The 18141-nt window shown below is 36.5% G+C and overlaps 1 protein-coding gene across 4 annotated transcripts in view; it reads left to right on the plus strand.

The window, feature by feature from the left end:
- The first annotated feature begins 420 nt into the window (after window positions 1-420).
- The window catches only part of opa1 (OPA1 mitochondrial dynamin like GTPase), a 38578-nt gene continuing 20857 nt past the window's right edge, over window positions 421-18141 (plus strand). Inside the window, exons 1-22 of one of the 4 annotated variants that reach the window (XM_077198484.1) lie at window positions 421-662; window positions 2500-2818; window positions 3108-3204; window positions 3950-4057; window positions 4776-4823; window positions 6179-6267; window positions 8676-8831; window positions 10787-10840; window positions 10944-11048; window positions 11134-11220; window positions 11531-11644; window positions 11783-11863; window positions 11956-12030; window positions 13042-13113; window positions 13245-13344; window positions 13443-13573; window positions 13789-13861; window positions 13942-14014; window positions 14103-14218; window positions 15955-16019; window positions 16309-16385; window positions 17798-17963. In XM_077198484.1, the coding sequence (XP_077054599.1) occupies window positions 634-662; window positions 2500-2818; window positions 3108-3204; window positions 3950-4057; window positions 4776-4823; window positions 6179-6267; window positions 8676-8831; window positions 10787-10840; window positions 10944-11048; window positions 11134-11220; window positions 11531-11644; window positions 11783-11863; window positions 11956-12030; window positions 13042-13113; window positions 13245-13344; window positions 13443-13573; window positions 13789-13861; window positions 13942-14014; window positions 14103-14218; window positions 15955-16019; window positions 16309-16385; window positions 17798-17963 (2235 nt within the window). In that variant the 5' untranslated portion in view covers window positions 421-633. The remainder of the gene's footprint in view (window positions 663-2499; window positions 2819-3107; window positions 3205-3949; window positions 4058-4775; window positions 4824-6178; window positions 6268-8675; window positions 8832-10786; window positions 10841-10943; window positions 11049-11133; window positions 11221-11530; window positions 11645-11782; window positions 11864-11955; window positions 12031-13041; window positions 13114-13244; window positions 13345-13442; window positions 13574-13788; window positions 13862-13941; window positions 14015-14102; window positions 14219-15954; window positions 16020-16308; window positions 16386-17797; window positions 17964-18141) is intronic. The other 3 variants (XM_077198487.1, XM_077198485.1, XM_077198488.1) reach the window with 3 other exon arrangements.

Here is an 18141-nt window from a genome sequence, read left to right on the forward strand (position 1 = left end):
GAGGTATTGCCTAAATTGGCCTTAATTGATTCTTACAATGTCCCACTTTATATGCTTCATTACCCTCTCATAATGAACAAAGATATAAAAAAAAAAAAAAAATGAAGGGGCTCCATTGTACTGACTGCACACATTTAGGAAATGTCATATTTATACACTGTGATGAAATCCTATTATAGTCAAAAATCTGACTGCTTTCTACTTACAGCCACTTTATTTTCTGAGAATATAATGTACTTAAGAAATCTTAGATTTTTGGTGTTGTTTTACCTTAGTGTTTTAAAAAATGGTCCTTACAATAATTTCTTCTTCAGTTATACTGCTCATAAAAGTCACATATTTACATCATGTAATTTCCAGAAATCAAATAAATAATAAAATTGTCCATTGCATGTGACCCAGACCGTGACTTTTATTTTTACTGACTTTTGTTTTGAAAGCATGGCGTCACGCTGTGGACCAGGAAATACGTTCCACACCACCAGCAGCAGTTGACACTGATGATCGCCTGCTTGCTATGCCCTTGTTAGCCACGCAGCTAACCTGAGTGCCACATTTGGAAAGATGAATTGAATTTTATATCGGAAAGAGATCTGATAGACCCCTATATATCCCCTTATTGCCAATAGCAGGATGTTACGAGCCGGAAGTGTAGTTACCTGGTAAGTAGAGTAACGTTAGCTCTATGCAGCTACATAATTTAACGCAGATAAAGACTGGAAACTAGGTGATTGGATATATAAATGCCTAATCCCATATGTGATATAAATACACTAATTTATAATTTTAAAGGACGGTTGACTGTAAAGATTCGCCCTTAATGACTAACGTTACCGTTTCCTAAATGACACTGACAGGCTACACTACTGCACTAAATAGACACTACCCGAACATTGACTCACTTTTCACGTTTTTAGATACATTACATCAATTATATAGTGAAAAAAATCTACGTTTATATCATAATGATATACTTAATATATAACACAACTAATTTCGGTCTAATTTGACATATTTACTCCCATTTGAAAGCACTTATTTAGCTGTTGGACAGCTGTAACGTTAATAGGAACCACCAAGTTTTTGTTTTGCGTTCTTGCTTGAAAATGTATTCTAGTCACTTAAAATGTAACGTTTTCAGGCATTTGTTGGTCTATTAACAAAGCTGTCAAATTTGGGACTTTATTTCTTATACAGTGATGTGGTTTTGCAATGCTGCATGTGTCTGACAGAAAGCCGGAGACCTGCCAACATTTAGGCTAGATTTAAATAGATTGATATTTTTCATTAAATGTTTATTTCTTAGTTTTATTAACAGAAAACCCTAAAGTTAGTCAATTACAGCTATAAATTGTCACTTAATCGAAAACAATAGCACTCTGCGTGAACCATTAGTGTTTTGTTTATTATTTTCAACCCATTGTAACTCTAGCTTCCAAGTCATTCTCATAGTTTCAAAACAGACTTTTTTAGCTTTGCAAGACCTAAAATGTGTTTCAACTGTCAAATTTGGCACTTTATGTCATATACTATACTATGCTGTGGTTTTGCATGCAGCGTATGTCTGACAGAAAGCAGAAGACCTGCCAACATTTTCGCTATTTAAATAGCTTTTTAACAATATGTTTTTATATGTAAGAAAATAGATGTGTATTTTTCATTAAATGTTTATTGCCACTTTTTATTTACACACACACACACACACACACACACACACACACACACACACACACACACACACACACACACACACACACACACACACACACACAAAACCCTAATGTTACTCCATAACAACTATAAATTTACACACTTTTGATAGTAAATATTGGCATTGCTCCAGTTCTATCAGCTGGCCCATTCATTTGCTACTTGCTCCGGGTCATCGAGCCAACCGTACTCTTGAGCCCTGCATTTTGAACAATATAATCTATATTCTTCAAATGTTCTTTCTTACATATATTGTTATTAGGGATGCACCGATATGAACATTTTGGCCGATACAGATAATTCTTTTTATTTGAAAGCCGATAGCCAATTCATTGGCCTATAAATCTAAATCCAACTTTTTATATCATTTTTGAGAGCGTGATTACAAAATCAAAAGTCTCACCATTAAAAGCCATATCCCAACCACACAATTATAATGTTCTCATTATAATTTTATGTAGCCTATATGACAGACTTGCGCTGCACATGTTGCAATTAACTGTATTTTCCTATTCAAAGTAATTACAATCATATTTCAAGCAATTTAAAACAATTATGGCGAACAGTGCCCATCTGAAGTGTCTCAGCTAAAGGAAATAGTCCATTATTTATCGGCTTTGTCGGCCATTTTTTTTTTATTGAGTCGATAACATTAAAAATGAACATAATCTGCTGATACTGATATGGTGGCCGATATATCGTATGTCCCTAATTGTTATAATCTGGAAAATAAGAGACTCAGAAGAGTACATGTGTGTCAGAATGATCACAGTTTCTCTCTCTCCACAGCATTGCCTGCAAGAATCTGCTTCCCTCCAGAATGGGGGTAAAGTTCAGAGTTCCGTTGCAGAAACTGCACCCTCTCTCTCGTGCCATCCATCACCGCTTTTCTGCTAACAACAATCCACAAAGACCACCTCACTGCTCAGCCGCCCGCCATTATACGTCTCTCTCCAGACTCCCAATGCGTCCTCCCAAATCCCGGTCAGGAGGACACGACTATCAACAGCACCGGACATTCTGGGTCGCCCGGCTTGCTGCCAGACTGCTGAAACTGAGGTATATCTTGCTGGGCTCAGCAGTTGGAGGTGGATATACAGCGAAAAAGGTACGCTTAACTATTTGGTTGTATTGAGCCAATTGAAATGACTAACCTCAAAGTCATTTTACTTGCACATGCAGAGTCTGAATTTAAATCTGAATTTGAATGAACACTGGGTGTGCTGCTTTGTCCTAAGATGCAGATATTTGGTATAGTACTATACCACGTATAGTATAATATCAGCCATCATATCAGTTATCAACAAAAATACTAATTGGCTGTTGGAATCAGGCAAAATGTTTATTAGTCCAATACTAGTCAATAAATAATGTCTGTTCTGGGTTTTTTTTTACAGACTTATGATGAATGGAAGGAAATGCTTCCTGATATGAGCCAATACACATGGATTGTGCCAGACTTCATTTGGGAGCTGAGTGAAAATATTGATTTAGGTAAGTAATTCAGAATTGAATTGAATTATCATATTTTGATAAAAAAATATATGCTTATGCTAGGGATTCATCGGTATGAAATTTTGTCTGATATGATAACCAATAATTCTTTATATCTGAAAGCCAATAACTGATATTTTGGGAGATAAATCTAAATCCATATTTTTATATAATTTTGTTGAGAGCCTGATTACCAAAACAAAAGGCTTACCATTAAAAGCCATGTCCCAAGCACTTCAACATCAATCAAACATGGAGTAGCCTAGTTAGAACAAGTGTAAGATTTTACTCTCCAAAAGCCAAATTTATTTATAAAAAAAAAAAAAAATGTATTGCCTCACAATGAAATAAAAATATGCCTAAATAATGCAAACAAGTTATTAGATAACAAATACAAAAAAATAAAAAGGCATGTGCCATGGATAAATAAAATGGAACAGCCTCCATATGGACAATAATGAAATGATTTTAATTAAACCATATTGTTTATGAAAATAATAGAAAAATAAAAGTTCTATTTATTATTAACAATGCATCAATGTTCTTGCAAAAAAAACCTTCTAAAATTAATATGGCTTTTTAAAATAATAGCATTGCTGTGTGTGCTAAGGCTCGTCGGCCATATATCGGCCATATTATTCTGATATATATATATTTTTTTTATTATTTTGTGTTTTTAGTGCAAGTTCACTGGATAGATTTAGTTGGGTTGCGAATGATGTAATTTCTTTGCTCCCGAATAAAGACAAGCTCGCCAAAGCTTTGCCTGAACTAGAAGAGATAGCCAAACTACTACCTGATATGGAAAAGGTCGGAGAGAACTTCACTTTCCTGAAGAGCCTCCTCTCCAGCGGTAAGCAATGTCTTTCACACACACCTCATGATGGATACATTCTGAATAAAGAGAAATGACATAGAATAAATAAAAAAAGAAATGTAATACTTTTATTCAGCAAGGATGCAATAAATTGATCAAAAGTGACAGTGAAACAGCTGTGCTGTTTTCAACTGTTTTCAAGATTGATAATCTCAAGAAATCTTTCTTGAGCACCAAATCAGCATATTAGAATGATTTCTCAAGTATCATGTGGCACATGAGAAATGGTCAGCTTTGCCGTCGTAGTTTACTGCATTTTTTGTGAATGTCAGACCGTTTATGTGAATGTGTTTGAATGTTAAAATCTTTAAAGCTTCAAAGTGCTAAATCTAACCATGTGGTCCATGTGGTCCATGTGGTTTGTCTCTGTGATTTTTGCCAACTAAATGGATCAGTATATTCTTAGACACTGCATTGGTTATAATCATTTACATATATGCATAATCAATTTCTTCCTAATGGTAATATGACATTGAGGCATTTTAAGATTTGTTCATGTAAGTCTGGGTCATTTATTTGCTTAACATGTTTTCCAGTGTACAGTGCTGCTGACACTGCTTGTCCGCTAGAATCCCAATCCAATGTGTAATGGAATGAGCGCTCCATGCTTTTTCTACAACCTTTATTTTATTTTCATTTCATTTGTTCCTCTTGTTCCTCCCTTCTCATCTCCCTCCCTCCACGTTCTTCACAGGTTTGGGTAGTGAAGTCAATGGAGCTTCTGGTCTGCGTCTGTTATTAGGTGTGTAAATGCCTCACTTAGCGTGCCTCGATTCCTCCTGATCTGCTGCACTGATGTAAAATGGATTTAGGTTGATGGTGGGGTGTGCGCCTCTAAGGATGGACCAGCAAAACAGGGATGAATCTTTAAAATATTATAATAATGTTGTTAGTCAGAAATCGCTTTATTGTCTGTACAGAGCTACAGCTTCTTTATGTGACAGAAGCTTAATATTATTAAGCTTAAAATATAAAGCCTCCTGTTGCAGTTGCGTTACAGTGTTACGTTGTCTTTCAAAAGTCTGGGGTTGGCTATATATACGAAATAACTGTTTTCTATTTCAATATATTTTAAAATTGAATTTATTCCTGTGATGCAAAGCTAAATTTTCTGCAGCGATTATTCCAGTCTTCAGTGTCACATGAACAGAAAATTCAAAGAAACAGCATTTATTTCAAATAGATTTTTTTTTGTAACAATGTAAATGACTAAACTGTCACTTTTCCTCAATTTAATGCATCTTTGCTGAACCAGTGTATTAAGTTCTTTCATAAAAAAACAACTTACTGACCCCAAACTTTTCAACGCTAGTGCATTTAGTCTAAACTGGATCACAAAGACTCAAGTGTAATTTAGTTTGTTTGACTTTTTATAATATACACTTTGCTGAGATCTTTTAACTGGATGCTACAGCGTTCAGATACCATAGGTACCTCACAATCAGTTTCAGAAGCACTTACAGTTACAGTAGAGATGCAGTTAATGACACTAACAGTATCTGTGAATGTGGTTTCCTCGATTTTAATTGTCTTGCCACTTGGCCCCTTGACATCACCTTCTCCTCTCTAATGATTTTGTGAGCCCTTCCCTGTGTTTGTCACTTTCTCTCTTTTCATCGATATCACTCATTAATTCTATATGTGTGAAGTTCTAAACAGCTCAAGAGTTTTGAAAAGTACACTGACTGAATATCTAATCTGAATTCTTGCTATCTTAGAGATGGAATGATTGTTTATAACTGCATTTTTATATAATGTTCATATTCCTGTTCATGTTTTCTATAGCATATTGCACATATTTTCTCATACAGTATATATTCTCATTACTATACTCATACAATCTTAAAATAATATGCTCTGTTATGTAGTCTCAAAGTGTGCCTTGATCATTTATGAACTATTTCTCAAGCATTTTGGCACCATTTACTTTTCAAACCTTTGAGTCTCTTTTGGGATATGGTGACTTGATGTAATTGCTTTAAACTACAAGCAAATATATGCTTACGCATGCTAGTTTTTGTTGTAACATGACAGTTATTTTTTCTAAATGTGAAAAAAGGGGAACAATAATTTGAATGTTGTATTTATTTTTTCTAGAAACCACAGGTGATTCAGCCCTGAGAGCACCAGATATCCCACCAACGTCTGCAGCCATGTCTGACAGCAGTGAGAAACAGTTCAAGAAGGTAAATGTCTCTCTTTTCACTGCATAAATGATGTTTCAAATGGCTTTTCTGAATGCTAAAGTCAGACCATAATATTATGACGGCTCTTTTTATTTATTTTGTCCAGCCATTCTAATAATTAAAGCAGCTTAAGTTTCTTTATTTCCATTTTTCTGCCAAACTGTGTTGCTTGGGCTTTTTTCCAGCTTTAACTGAGTTGCCAGTTGCTTTGCTATTGTTTTGACTATTTACCATAAAGGGCAACCACCATTGGTTGATGGCTATCCTGATGTTTTGTAGTCCTGGTAAATATAGACACTGTTTCTCAACTTATCTAAACTTTTTGAGAAAACGCTTCCCTGCCATTGACAAGATTTTACTGCTTTCTGTGTAGTCACTGTTGTAAGTTAGGGGGGCGCTGTTACGCATCTCCTGAACTAGGCTAGTAGTGTTTATCCAGATCAAAACACAGCAGAAAAGAGCGATCTCGAGTAAAAAATAATGCGATCATCAAAATGAAACGGCTTATAAATCAAAACTGCCTAATGTTACCGAATGAAATGTCGACCCAGGATGAGCTATAGGACTGTGAAGCTTTGGGAGTGTTGATGGACTCAGTCTACTCCATCTATGTTTTGATCACTGTACTGAATCTGATTCAGATTTAGTCTTTGACAAAAACATGATTTTTCTCAGCTTTTTGCTCAAAATATAGTTTTTTTTAACTTACCCACACTCCAGTGTTGATAAAAAAAAAAGCATGCATGAAATTAGCATAAAATTGATAGTTTTTGTTTAAAAGCAGAGGGTCTGTTCTTTCTTTTGATCTATGTGATATTCATACAACAAAATATTCTGGGGGCCATGACATTTTTGTGAAAATGATCAAAAGAAAATGCAAATGTGTTTGAGAATTTTTTGTGTGTCATTTTTAGCTTTGTGCAAGTCAACAATTCTAAATTCTAAAATCTTCTTTTTCCAAGGTGTTTTAAAGGTTAGATCCAGTTTTATAACCTGAAATTGAATGAATCCAAAGGGTTCACATATCATTTGTCCTGCAACTGTATTTAAACCCTTATTCCAAGAGATTGATGACTCATTTCTGTCTTTCTCAGCTTGTTGTCTGTCTAAAAGCTTCCCTCTCCTTAACTCCATGTTTGTCTGCCATGGTCATTTTGTGCTCTCTGAGAAAACTTGCTTTAAAAAAAAAAAGGATTTAATACTTGATATGCTAATGTTTAATGTCAGTGTTCTGTTTTTCATTTTCTTTGTTTCATCACTCATGAATCACTCTTTGTCTACAGTGGAAAACTATATACTTTTTAGTTAGATTAACACTGAAGTTTGTCATATTAGCATTCCTAAAAGGGCATATATCCCATGAAATGTCTTAACAGACAAGATTGTAGCAGTTATATTGGAAGTCTAAGCATATTTACACTATCATTTAGTTTGGGGTGAGTACATTTATTTTGAATATTTTATAAGTTTATACTTTTATTCATCAATGATGCATTAAATTGATAAAAAGTGAGAGTACATTTATAATGTTACAAAAGTTTTTCATTTAAATTAAATTAATTTCTTTTCAAATTTTTATTCATCAAAGAAAAAATGCTTTGTGGTTTCCACAAAAATATTTAACCGCACAACTGTTTTTCAACATTGATAATAAAAAGAAATAATTATTTAGCATAAAATCAGCATATTATAATAATTTCTGAAGGACCATGTAACACTTAAGACTAAAGTAATGGCTGCTGAAACAGTTATTTGGAATTGTAATAATAGTTCACAATATTAGCGTTTTACTATATTTTTGATCAAATAAATAGAGAAAAAAGAATGATAGACCTGCCTACCCCACATTTTTGAGTGGAAGTATGAGGGTGTGTAAGACTAAATGATACAATTGAATTAACCTAATACATATATTCAGAAGCAGCGGTGTTTGAAAGATGTGTAGTAAATATTTGCTCTCTCCAGCTTCAGGCTTTGCACTGTTCTGCTACTCAATCACTTATTCCTCAAATGCTTGCTTTGCCTTGTAGCACTACTTTTATATGATATTAGTTAATCTATTAAAACTTCGATGTGCCATTATTGCAATTATAGCAGCTTGACAACATTGATTGTGAGTGCAGGTCTTGAATGTGACTCTACATTATTACTAGTGCGAATAAATGTTCTCTTTGTAATTTCCTCTGATGTTCGCAGCAGTTCATCTCTTCCCCTCCCGTTTGCTGAGAGACCATTATGGTCATTTCTTATGCTCTTTAAGATTTTACATTGAACATAACCAAGTTCAAAACTACTGTATTATCAAGAGCAGCGAGGCGGACCATTACCCAAAGGGCCTGCCATGTCCTCCTATTGGTTGGTAAGCAGGTTGATTGACTGCCCCTCTCTGTCACTGTGCCGTCCCTCAGCAGGGGCTGCTCAGCGAGCTCATTCTCATTCAGCAGCAGATCCAGCAGCATGAGGAGGAGATGCGGCGGGCGGCAGCCAATAATGCTCCGCCTCCGCCGCTTGAACCCAGTCCCAGCCCGGCCCCGAACCCCAGCCCCTCGCAGTCCCAACGCAAGGTGAAGGTCCACTCCCCCACCACCCCTCTGACGCTGTGGCTCTCATGCCAGTCTTTGACTGCCCCACGCCATTCGATTTTAGTTACGTTGTGCTTTTGAAAGGATACTGTATATTAAATTTCTGACACTCAGAAATACATATTTCTCAAGTTCTTATTAGCTGACTATAATGAAGATGTTTATATTTATAATATAGCTAGCAGAATGGTGGAGGGATTCACGACTGGTGTGAGAGAACTACAGATTTATTATACTTAAGTTACTAGCCAAATAAGTAGCTTGCTCCACCCATCCAGGATCCTGTTGGAAATTACATATCCTAAGTGAGAATATAGCTTAATCCGCGTTTGGATTTTAATTTAATCTGAGCGTCTGTTTGGCTACATGCTCTTCCCACCAAAAATGCTGATTTCACTGTGATCTTATTCCATCTCATATAGTGGTGGTCAAAGTCTTAGACCACTAGATTAAACTTTTGATTTTTTTTTTTTATTATAAATACGTTTTCATTACCAAATATAGGGTATACTGCGGCTAGTTGGGTTAAGTTGTCACATAGCCTGTCTCTATTTAAACATAAAATTAGAAACTGCATTTAATTACAATAACTTTTTTTAATTATGTCCCTCTAAAAAATACATTACAATATTACGTGTTTAATCAGATTTAGCCGAAAAGCCGATAATCGTTTTTTTTATGGATTGTTCTATTGTGATAACTTACCCCATACAGTGTGGCAACATGCCTTTCTATTTTAGAATGTTAGAATTTTAGAATGCACAAGAGCATTTTGTGTATGTCAATAGAAAGAAATCTGATCTTTTGTACTAATATCTTCACATGATCAGTCACAAATTTGCTCATTTTATTAGTGACCTAGAAATAGAGCAGAATCTTTATGTATATAATATTTCTCATTCAATTAATGCTGTACTGTTTCTTGGTTTATAATTTTAGCTACAACTTAAAAAAAAAAGAAACATTTATTTCCAAGATTAAACAAACTTTATTTTTTGAATCTCAGATTTTCAGTGGTCCCAGACTTTTGAACCCCATGGTTTATGCCATAGACATTGACTTCTAACTATCAAAGTGACTTTATAAGTGTTATCCTTGTAAACAATTCATTCAATTAGCTTTCAAAAGGCCCCTATTCTAAACAAATTGTTATTGTGAAAGTAAAAAAAACTTGCAGTCCATCTAATACTAGTAGTATATAGTGAGTCTTGTATATTTTCATTATTTGTGCGATAAGGCCAAACTCTATCCATTCTGCCTCGCTCATGCAAAACCCATTTATTTACACAGTCCCACGTGTACAGTTTATATTCACTGCATGGAGTGGTGTGCTGTCCTGCCACATGGAGTGCGATGCACTTTGCTTCAGCTGTTGGCCTGCAAAATTAACCTGCCTCACACCAGAAACAGTTACATAGTCTGTCTGCACAAGGCAAAAAACATGTTATTTAGCAGAAAACAAAAATAAAATTTATATCACACACCCTTGTTTTTTATGTAGAAGTGTGTTTGTGTATGTTTGATGTTTACCTTTATGTCCTTTCCTTTGTGTCCAATCATTCAATGCTTTTCTGTGATTTGCCCTGTAGTTTGTGGAGTGTGTGCTCAACAATTGCATTGCAGGTGCGGGTCAATAATGATTCAAGAAGCACTTTTGATGCGTTGATTTATAATCTAAGCATTCTTCACCAATCAGTTTTGTGTGTGTGTATGGTGATTTGTGTAAAGAATAAATGATTGATTAAATGCTTGGAAGTGTAATTTCTTCTCTTTGCATTAATTTGCCTTTCCTCTGCTGGGATACTTGCTGGAATTCAATGCATGAGATGTGGATTGTTTGTGCAATGACTCTTACAGGGGATATTAGGAAGATGATCAGCTGTCCTGAAAAGAAATAACATGATCATAGACTGCTACATTGTTTCTTGTGCTTACAGTCATCTGATAAAGAAAGAATTGATCAGCTTCAGGAAGAACTTCTTCGAACTCAGGTATTAACTGTTAAATATCATGATTTTAAGTCTTGATTTTGAGTAGTTCATTTTTAAGTTGTTCATAATCATTGTGTACTCCATTTCTCTCATGTTTGTATAGATGAAGTACCAACGGATGCTAGAGCGTCTGGAAAAGGAGAATAAGGAGCTGAGGAAAGTCGTATTGCAGAAAGATGACAAGGGGATTCACCAAAGAAAAGTCAAGGTCAGATTTTAACACTTTTTTTTATTATCGGTGAACAAATCGCTGGGTTTGGTTGAAGGATTTATCCTTTTTTGATCCTGTGTAGAAGTCTTTGATTGATATGTACTCTGAAGTCTTGGACATTCTCTCGGATTATGATTCCAACTACAATACTCAAGATCACCTGCCAAGGGTCAGTGTTATTATTTATTCTTCTTTTAGAATGTCAAATATTTACACAAATCTAGTGACTAGTAACTATTTTGAAAATCGATTAATTTGTAGATTAATCTTTAATTCTTTCAATCAAAAATGTCTATAGAATGTATGCTGCATTATGCAAAATGGTTTAAAATATAAAGATTACAATATAAAGTAAAAAGTTAACAAACCACAAACTACATTTTACAGGAAAACACACATTCCCTCCTCTGAACATAACATATTACTGCAATCTGATTATTTCCCTGTAATATGGCCTCATGTCACCCCCTCTTCTCTAGGTGGTAGTGGTTGGAGACCAGAGTTCAGGAAAGACTAGTGTGTTGGAAATGATAGCTCAAGCTAGAATCTTCCCCAGAGGCTCTGGAGAAATGATGACGAGGTCTCCTGTCAAGGTGCATTAAACTAATTCACTTCATAACTTCTCCTGACCTCTGATTTGATGCTAAAAAAATCGTAATATTATCAATGTTGAAAACAGTTGTGCTACTTCATATTAGTGATGCGTTTACCTGACTTGTTTTATTCTGAAGGTGACATTGAGTGAAGGCCCTCACCATGTAGCAATGTTCAAAGACAGCACTCGTGAGTTTGACCTCGGGAAAGAGGAGGATGTAAGTATATTAAAATTATGTTGTACAAGTTTGTAAGTCCCTATATTTGACTGTCACTCACTGAGATAAGGTTCTTTTCTTTTCTTTTCTAGCTTGCTGCTTTGAGGCACGAGATTGAACTCCGGATGAGGAAGAGTGTGAAGGAAGGTCAGACAGTCAGCCCTGAGGTAAGACCCTTGTTCCTTCAGGGCTTTGTGAAAATATTTACATTTGAATCTGCCTAATTGATTTAAAGGGCTAGTTCACCCAAAAATGAAAATGATGTCATTAATGACTCACCCTCATGTCGTTCCAAGCTCGTAAGACCTCCATTCATCTTCGGAACACAGTTTAAGATATTTTATATTCAGTCCGAGAGCTTTTTGTCCCTCCATTGAAAACCTATGTGCGGTATACTGTCCTTGTCCAGAAAGGCAATAAAGACATCATCAAAATAGTCCATGTGACCTCAGTGGGTTAGTTAGAATTTTTTGAAGCATCGAAAATACATTTTGTGCCAAAAATAACAAAAACTATGACTTTATTCAGCATTGTATTCTCTTCCGGTTCTGTTGTCAATCCGCTTTCATGAGTCCGCTGACGTAAGACGAGCTGACGTGTTATCTGGTGCGCCCGAGCTTCGTTTACAGTCTGAGGGAGACGCACGCTGTAAACAAAACAATCTTTGCAAACATGTCTAAGGATTTCGACACAGGGGAAGACTTGCATTTTTTTTTAACCAGATATATTTATTTGAACCCGAATACACGGACGCACCAGATAACACGTCAGCAGCGTCTTACGTCAGCAGCGGCACTGGCCTCGTGAACGCGGATTGACAACAGAACTGGAAGAGAATACAATGCTGAATAAAGTCATAGTTTTTGTTATTTTTGGAACAAAATGTATTTTCCATGCTTCAAAAAATTCTAACTAAGCCACTGAGGTCATGTGGACTACTTTGATGATGTCTTTATTGCCTTTCTGGACAAGGACAGTATACCGCACATAGATTTTCAATGAAGGGACAAAAAGCTCTCGGACTGAATCTAAAATATCTTAAACTGTGTTCCGAAGATGAACGGAGGTCTTACGGGCTTGGAACGACATGAGGGTGAGTCATTAATGACATAATTTAAATTTTTGGGTGAACTAACCCTTTAATATTCATCATTCATGTGTTTTCTATTTTGTCTCAGACCATTTCTTTAAGTGTTAAGGGCCCAGGAATCCAGAGAATGGTGCTTGTTGACTTGCCAGGGGTTATCAGTGTAAGTTTTGTGTACATTTTCATACAGTTTTACTCATCGCATAATATAAGCTTATACATTTATGCAGAACATGTTACACTGGTTCTTGACTTGATTGAAATCATGTCGTTGACTGTTTCATTTGTGTACAGACTGTGACGACCGGCATGGCTGCTGACACAAAGGAAACCATTTTTAGCATGAGTAAAGCCTACATGCAGAATCCTAATGCCATCATCCTATGCATTCAGGGTGAGTTTTCACTCTTTCATTAACATATGTGTGCTATCACTGTTTCTAGCCAACACTATTAATATTTCTCTGTCTCTTGATTTGTTTCTCTCTTTCAGATGGCTCAGTAGATGCAGAGCGTAGTATAGTCACTGATCTTGTCAGTCAGATGGACCCTCAGGGCAAAAGGACCATCTTTGTTCTTACCAAGGTTGACCTGGCAGAAAAGAATCTAGCTAGTCCGAACAGAGTAAGACCTTTAGATATTTCACTACACAAACTCCCAATTTGCTTCCTGCTTTATTAGCCACTAGATGGAGCTCCTGTTTATCCTCTGACTCTAAGAAGGAAATATTAAATGCTGTTGTGTGCAGGTGATGGCATTCATGGGAATGTTTACACTTCATATACAAGATTAAAATATTTTGTTACTTGCCTCAAATTATTCATTTTCTCTATTTGCAGATCCAGCAAATTGTTGAAGGCAGATTATTCCCAATGAAGGCATTGGGCTACTTTGCAGTAGTAACCGGCAAAGGTAAAGAATCAGATCTTTCTCAGTTGCATTTGCATTTTTGCTGGACTTAGATGTCATTCAAACCCATGATTGTTTTGTAGGCAGTACTAATGAGAGCATAGACTCCATCAAAGACTATGAGGAGGACTTCTTCCAGAACTCAAGACTGCTGAGGTAGGACTCAAATGCATATTTCTACCTTACCTTTTCTATAATCTGTCAAATGTTTTTGATTGGACAGTCTTTAACCAAACTGCTATAGGGATGGCATGTTGAAAGCTCATCAGGTGACCACAAAGAACCTGAGTCTTGCTGTGTCAGACTGCTTCTGGAAGATGGTGAGAGAGTCAGTGGAACAACAAGCAGATGCCTTCAAAGGTAAGATAGGAAAGAAATACAAAATGTGCAGATTGGCGTGTCCCCAGGACCAGGATTGAAAATCACTGTTCTTAAGCCACATAATAGCATTCTGTGAAGAACAGACTGAAAGAATGATTGTTTTTTTCGCCCCAGAAAAAAATTATATTTTCTCAGATATGTCATTTTTGTCTGCACTATCCTTTTAGGACAGGTTCGCAACCAGGGAGCCAAGGACCATTAGTGTGACCTTATCGAACTTACAAGATGAATAATTTAAAATAAGACAAAACTAACATTAACATAATCTGAAAATATAAAAAAGTTAAATAATAATATTGAGAAATTGATTGCGGTGGTCGGAAGAGAAAGGTGTCAAATTTGCCGTCACTCCCTTAGCCGTTGTGTTACAAACATCTTCACAGTCATCAAACTATGAAAATTAGGTCCATCAGTATATCACAAATGACTGACAAAAGTCACGGATCCTCTCATTATTCTTATGGACAAAGAGGAGCCTTGAAGTCAGAAAGGATGTTAACCACAGCTTTATTACATATCTGAAAACCATTCAAATTAAAAAGGGACATGAACTGTGCTTTTTTAAAAGTCTTTAGTTTGATTATTGCTATTTTTATCCCTTAATAAGATACTGAATCTTCAAGGGCATTTTGAGAAGAGTACACATCAGCTCTACGGAGACCCAGTAAATAAACCTTAATAGAATCCAAACCAACAGCTCGACAGCCACTTAACTCTGAAACCAACCTCAGCAGAGCTGTTTCCCCAGTCCTGTGCGTGCTGATTCCCGTCACACTTCACCACAGCTCAGACGTTCTGCACAGGGCACGCTGTAGACCTCCACGCTGCCAATTAACAGGCCACCCCTGCAAACGCTGTACCTCTAGATTTATTACCTGACCCGGGACACTCCTCAAACCTTTGTGTGGGCTATCGATCTCCACAGCTGCATCAGGGCCGTCCCGATAACCAGAGCAATTAGCGTCATCTCCATTGTGTGAGCGAGACGTCCGGCCCGTGTGTGTGCTGGGGACGCGAGGCCCCAGGGGGACGTGTGGTTGCTGATACAGTGCACGCCTGGCTCCAGGTGCATTGATCACGAGCACAGCGCAGGCTATCTGGTGTCCCTGTTCGGGGAACGAGACCGAGATGGGAAGAATAGGGCTGTTGTCACTGAAAAGTTTTTTGTCAAAGTTCACTCTATAATTTTAGGTGGCTAAGTGAACTTTGAACACATTGTTTTATAGAAAATCTTTTTTTTTAGTATGACATCAATTGCCAAGTTGCTAATGTTTTAACCTACTGCACATCTGACCTACTTGCTACAGTCATATAAACTGAAATCGAAATGTTATGATTTTGCCTTAAATTTATATAATGGGATAGTCCAGCCAAAATTGAAATATCAAAATGGTCCAAACCTGTTTGAATTTATTCTATGTAACAGAATAACACATTTTGAAGAATGTTCTATACAGTTTTGGTTTACATCGACTTCTAGTGTAAGGACAAAAAATACAATGAAAGTCAATGGAAATCTTCTTTTGTGTTCCGCAGAAGAAAGTCATAAGAGTGAATCAATTATGACAGATTTTTCATTTTTGGGTGGACTATCCCTAGTTTTAAAAACATTAAAAATGGCTTAATACTTATAACCCTTCAGATTTGTTTCCTTTACAAATCTATACATATTAATGAAAATTATCTAAATTGAACTTCCCTTCCTTGTTGACCAGCATCTCGATTTAACTTGGAGACTGAGTGGAAGAACAACTATCCTCGCTTACGAGAGCTTGACAGGGTAAGAATCAGCTACTGGCTGATCTAGACTAGTCTTTAAGTCTGGGACAACAATACAATTGTTAAGTGTATTTTAATTTACGTATAGCCTGTATAATCAATACAACATTGTTGAACATTACTAATATAAATGTTGCTAATGTGCTGTCCTTGCAAAAAGAAAGTGGAAAAAAAAGTAAAGTACTTACAATTCTGTAATGTACTGTAAAAGCTCCTTAATAAGCACATGTTATATGACCAGAGCTTAAGTTTATGTTTTATACTGTGTATGTCATGCTCTTTATTCATAGAATGAACTCTATGAGAAGGCCAAAAATGAGATTTTGGATGAGGTGATCAGCTTGAGTCAAGTTACGCCAAAACACTGGTGAGCACTTCTCTTTTCATTAACTATAAAATAATTGAAGGACTTTCAAATCGCAAAAAAAAAAATCAAAAAATTAATAAGCACGCTGTGTGGATGGCGTCTTACTAATTTTGTTCTGCCTACTCTGTAATTGACTTCGGATTTACAAAAACATGTTTTTCTTCTGTAGTAGTGTGTTCATTCATTCATTCGTTCATTAGGTGTGTTCGACTTTAACCAGCGCTGTGCAGACCGATCAGTATTTGACATCATAGTAGAGTGAGAGCGCTTCGAAAGCATACAGAGCCCTCTGCTCTCGCTATGAGATCGATCTGCCCAGCACCGCTTCAAGTTGAACACACCTATTCGTTTGCTCTTTCATTTGTTCATTCATTCGTTCATTCATTTAATTTAATTTTATTCATTATTATTTTATGATATTTTATTCTATGATATTAATTCTTTGCTAAACATACCTTTTGATGTCACGTATCCAAGGTCAAACACCATGGATAATATTGAACATGTTGTATTGTGTTCATAGCATATATCCTGTCCATCAGCAAAACCACAACAAATGAGGAATACTCACTCTTTGACTCATTGTTGGTTGACTGACTTTAAACTCGCCTTCTCCATCTCATGGCTTCAGGGCTGACTCTACCATCAGAATGCAGAGCTGCAAGCTGTACCTGGAGTTATGATCGCAAAACCCAGAGGAGCAAGCTAAATGAAATAGATCAGATGTTTGTAGGCGGCCCAGTGTGCTCCATCAGCCTCTCCAATCAATGGCATGATGAATAGCTGGAGGGTGGCTTCTCTGGGCAGCGCTAGTTTGGTGTTATTGAAGATGTGTGTATATTGATGTGCCACGATAGAACAAAGCAAACAGGAAGCTATGAAATATGGTGCCTTTTATGATAAATGAGCTTGACCGTCACCCTCAGAATATTCTCATCTTTGTCTTAATGTCAAGTCCTATACTTTCCACATGACTGTTTAGAATTACGAAGTACATTTTTGATGTTATTTGATAGTTGAGGGGACTGAAAACAGCTAGCCTGGGAAAACCCAGACGAACTGCCGGAAAATTTAGATTTGCTCTGCAAGTTAGTCTGGCGAAGAGCCCATTCAAACTCATTTCCAATCTCTCCAAATCGAGGCACCAGTCACAAACGTTGAGGCGGGCTTTACAAGATGACGATCAATCTGATTGGTTTTAAGGTCTATGCAATTGCTTACAGAGGCATTTGAGCGACGTCCGTTGGTGACGCCCCTTTGGAAATGAGCTGTGAATGAACCTTCCCCAGACCCTAACTCAGTTACGACTGAGAAGGGTCTGGTTTTAACCAGGCTAGAAAACAGCATAATTAACAGTTAACTCTGTTCTTGGTCTAGTATTTTGATCATGTACATACATTTTGTCTTTGTAGGGAGTCCATCTTACAGAAAAAGCTTTGGGAAAGGGTCTCAACACACGTTATTGAGAACATCTACCTGCCTGCCGCCCAGACCATGAACTCTGGCACTTTCAACACCACTGTAGACATCAAACTCAAGCAGTGGACTGATAAACAACTTCCTCATAAAGCACTAGAGGTAATCATCGCTGGTGAAACACTGGTATTTCCTTTGTGCTGAATCCTCATATTTAGTAGTTATATTTCCCAAATCACCAGATAAAAAAAAGACTGTTTATGCGAAAAGTTGAAATTTTATTTGATTACAAAGATGGTTTTTGACATCCCCTTTGCTCTCTACTAAATTTTATAAGATA

This window comes from Siphateles boraxobius, unplaced genomic scaffold (genome assembly GCF_051911475.1).
Source record: "Siphateles boraxobius isolate OS27281-9 unplaced genomic scaffold, OSU_SipBor_1 41, whole genome shotgun sequence".
NCBI lineage: Eukaryota > Metazoa > Chordata > Actinopteri > Cypriniformes > Leuciscidae > Siphateles > Siphateles boraxobius.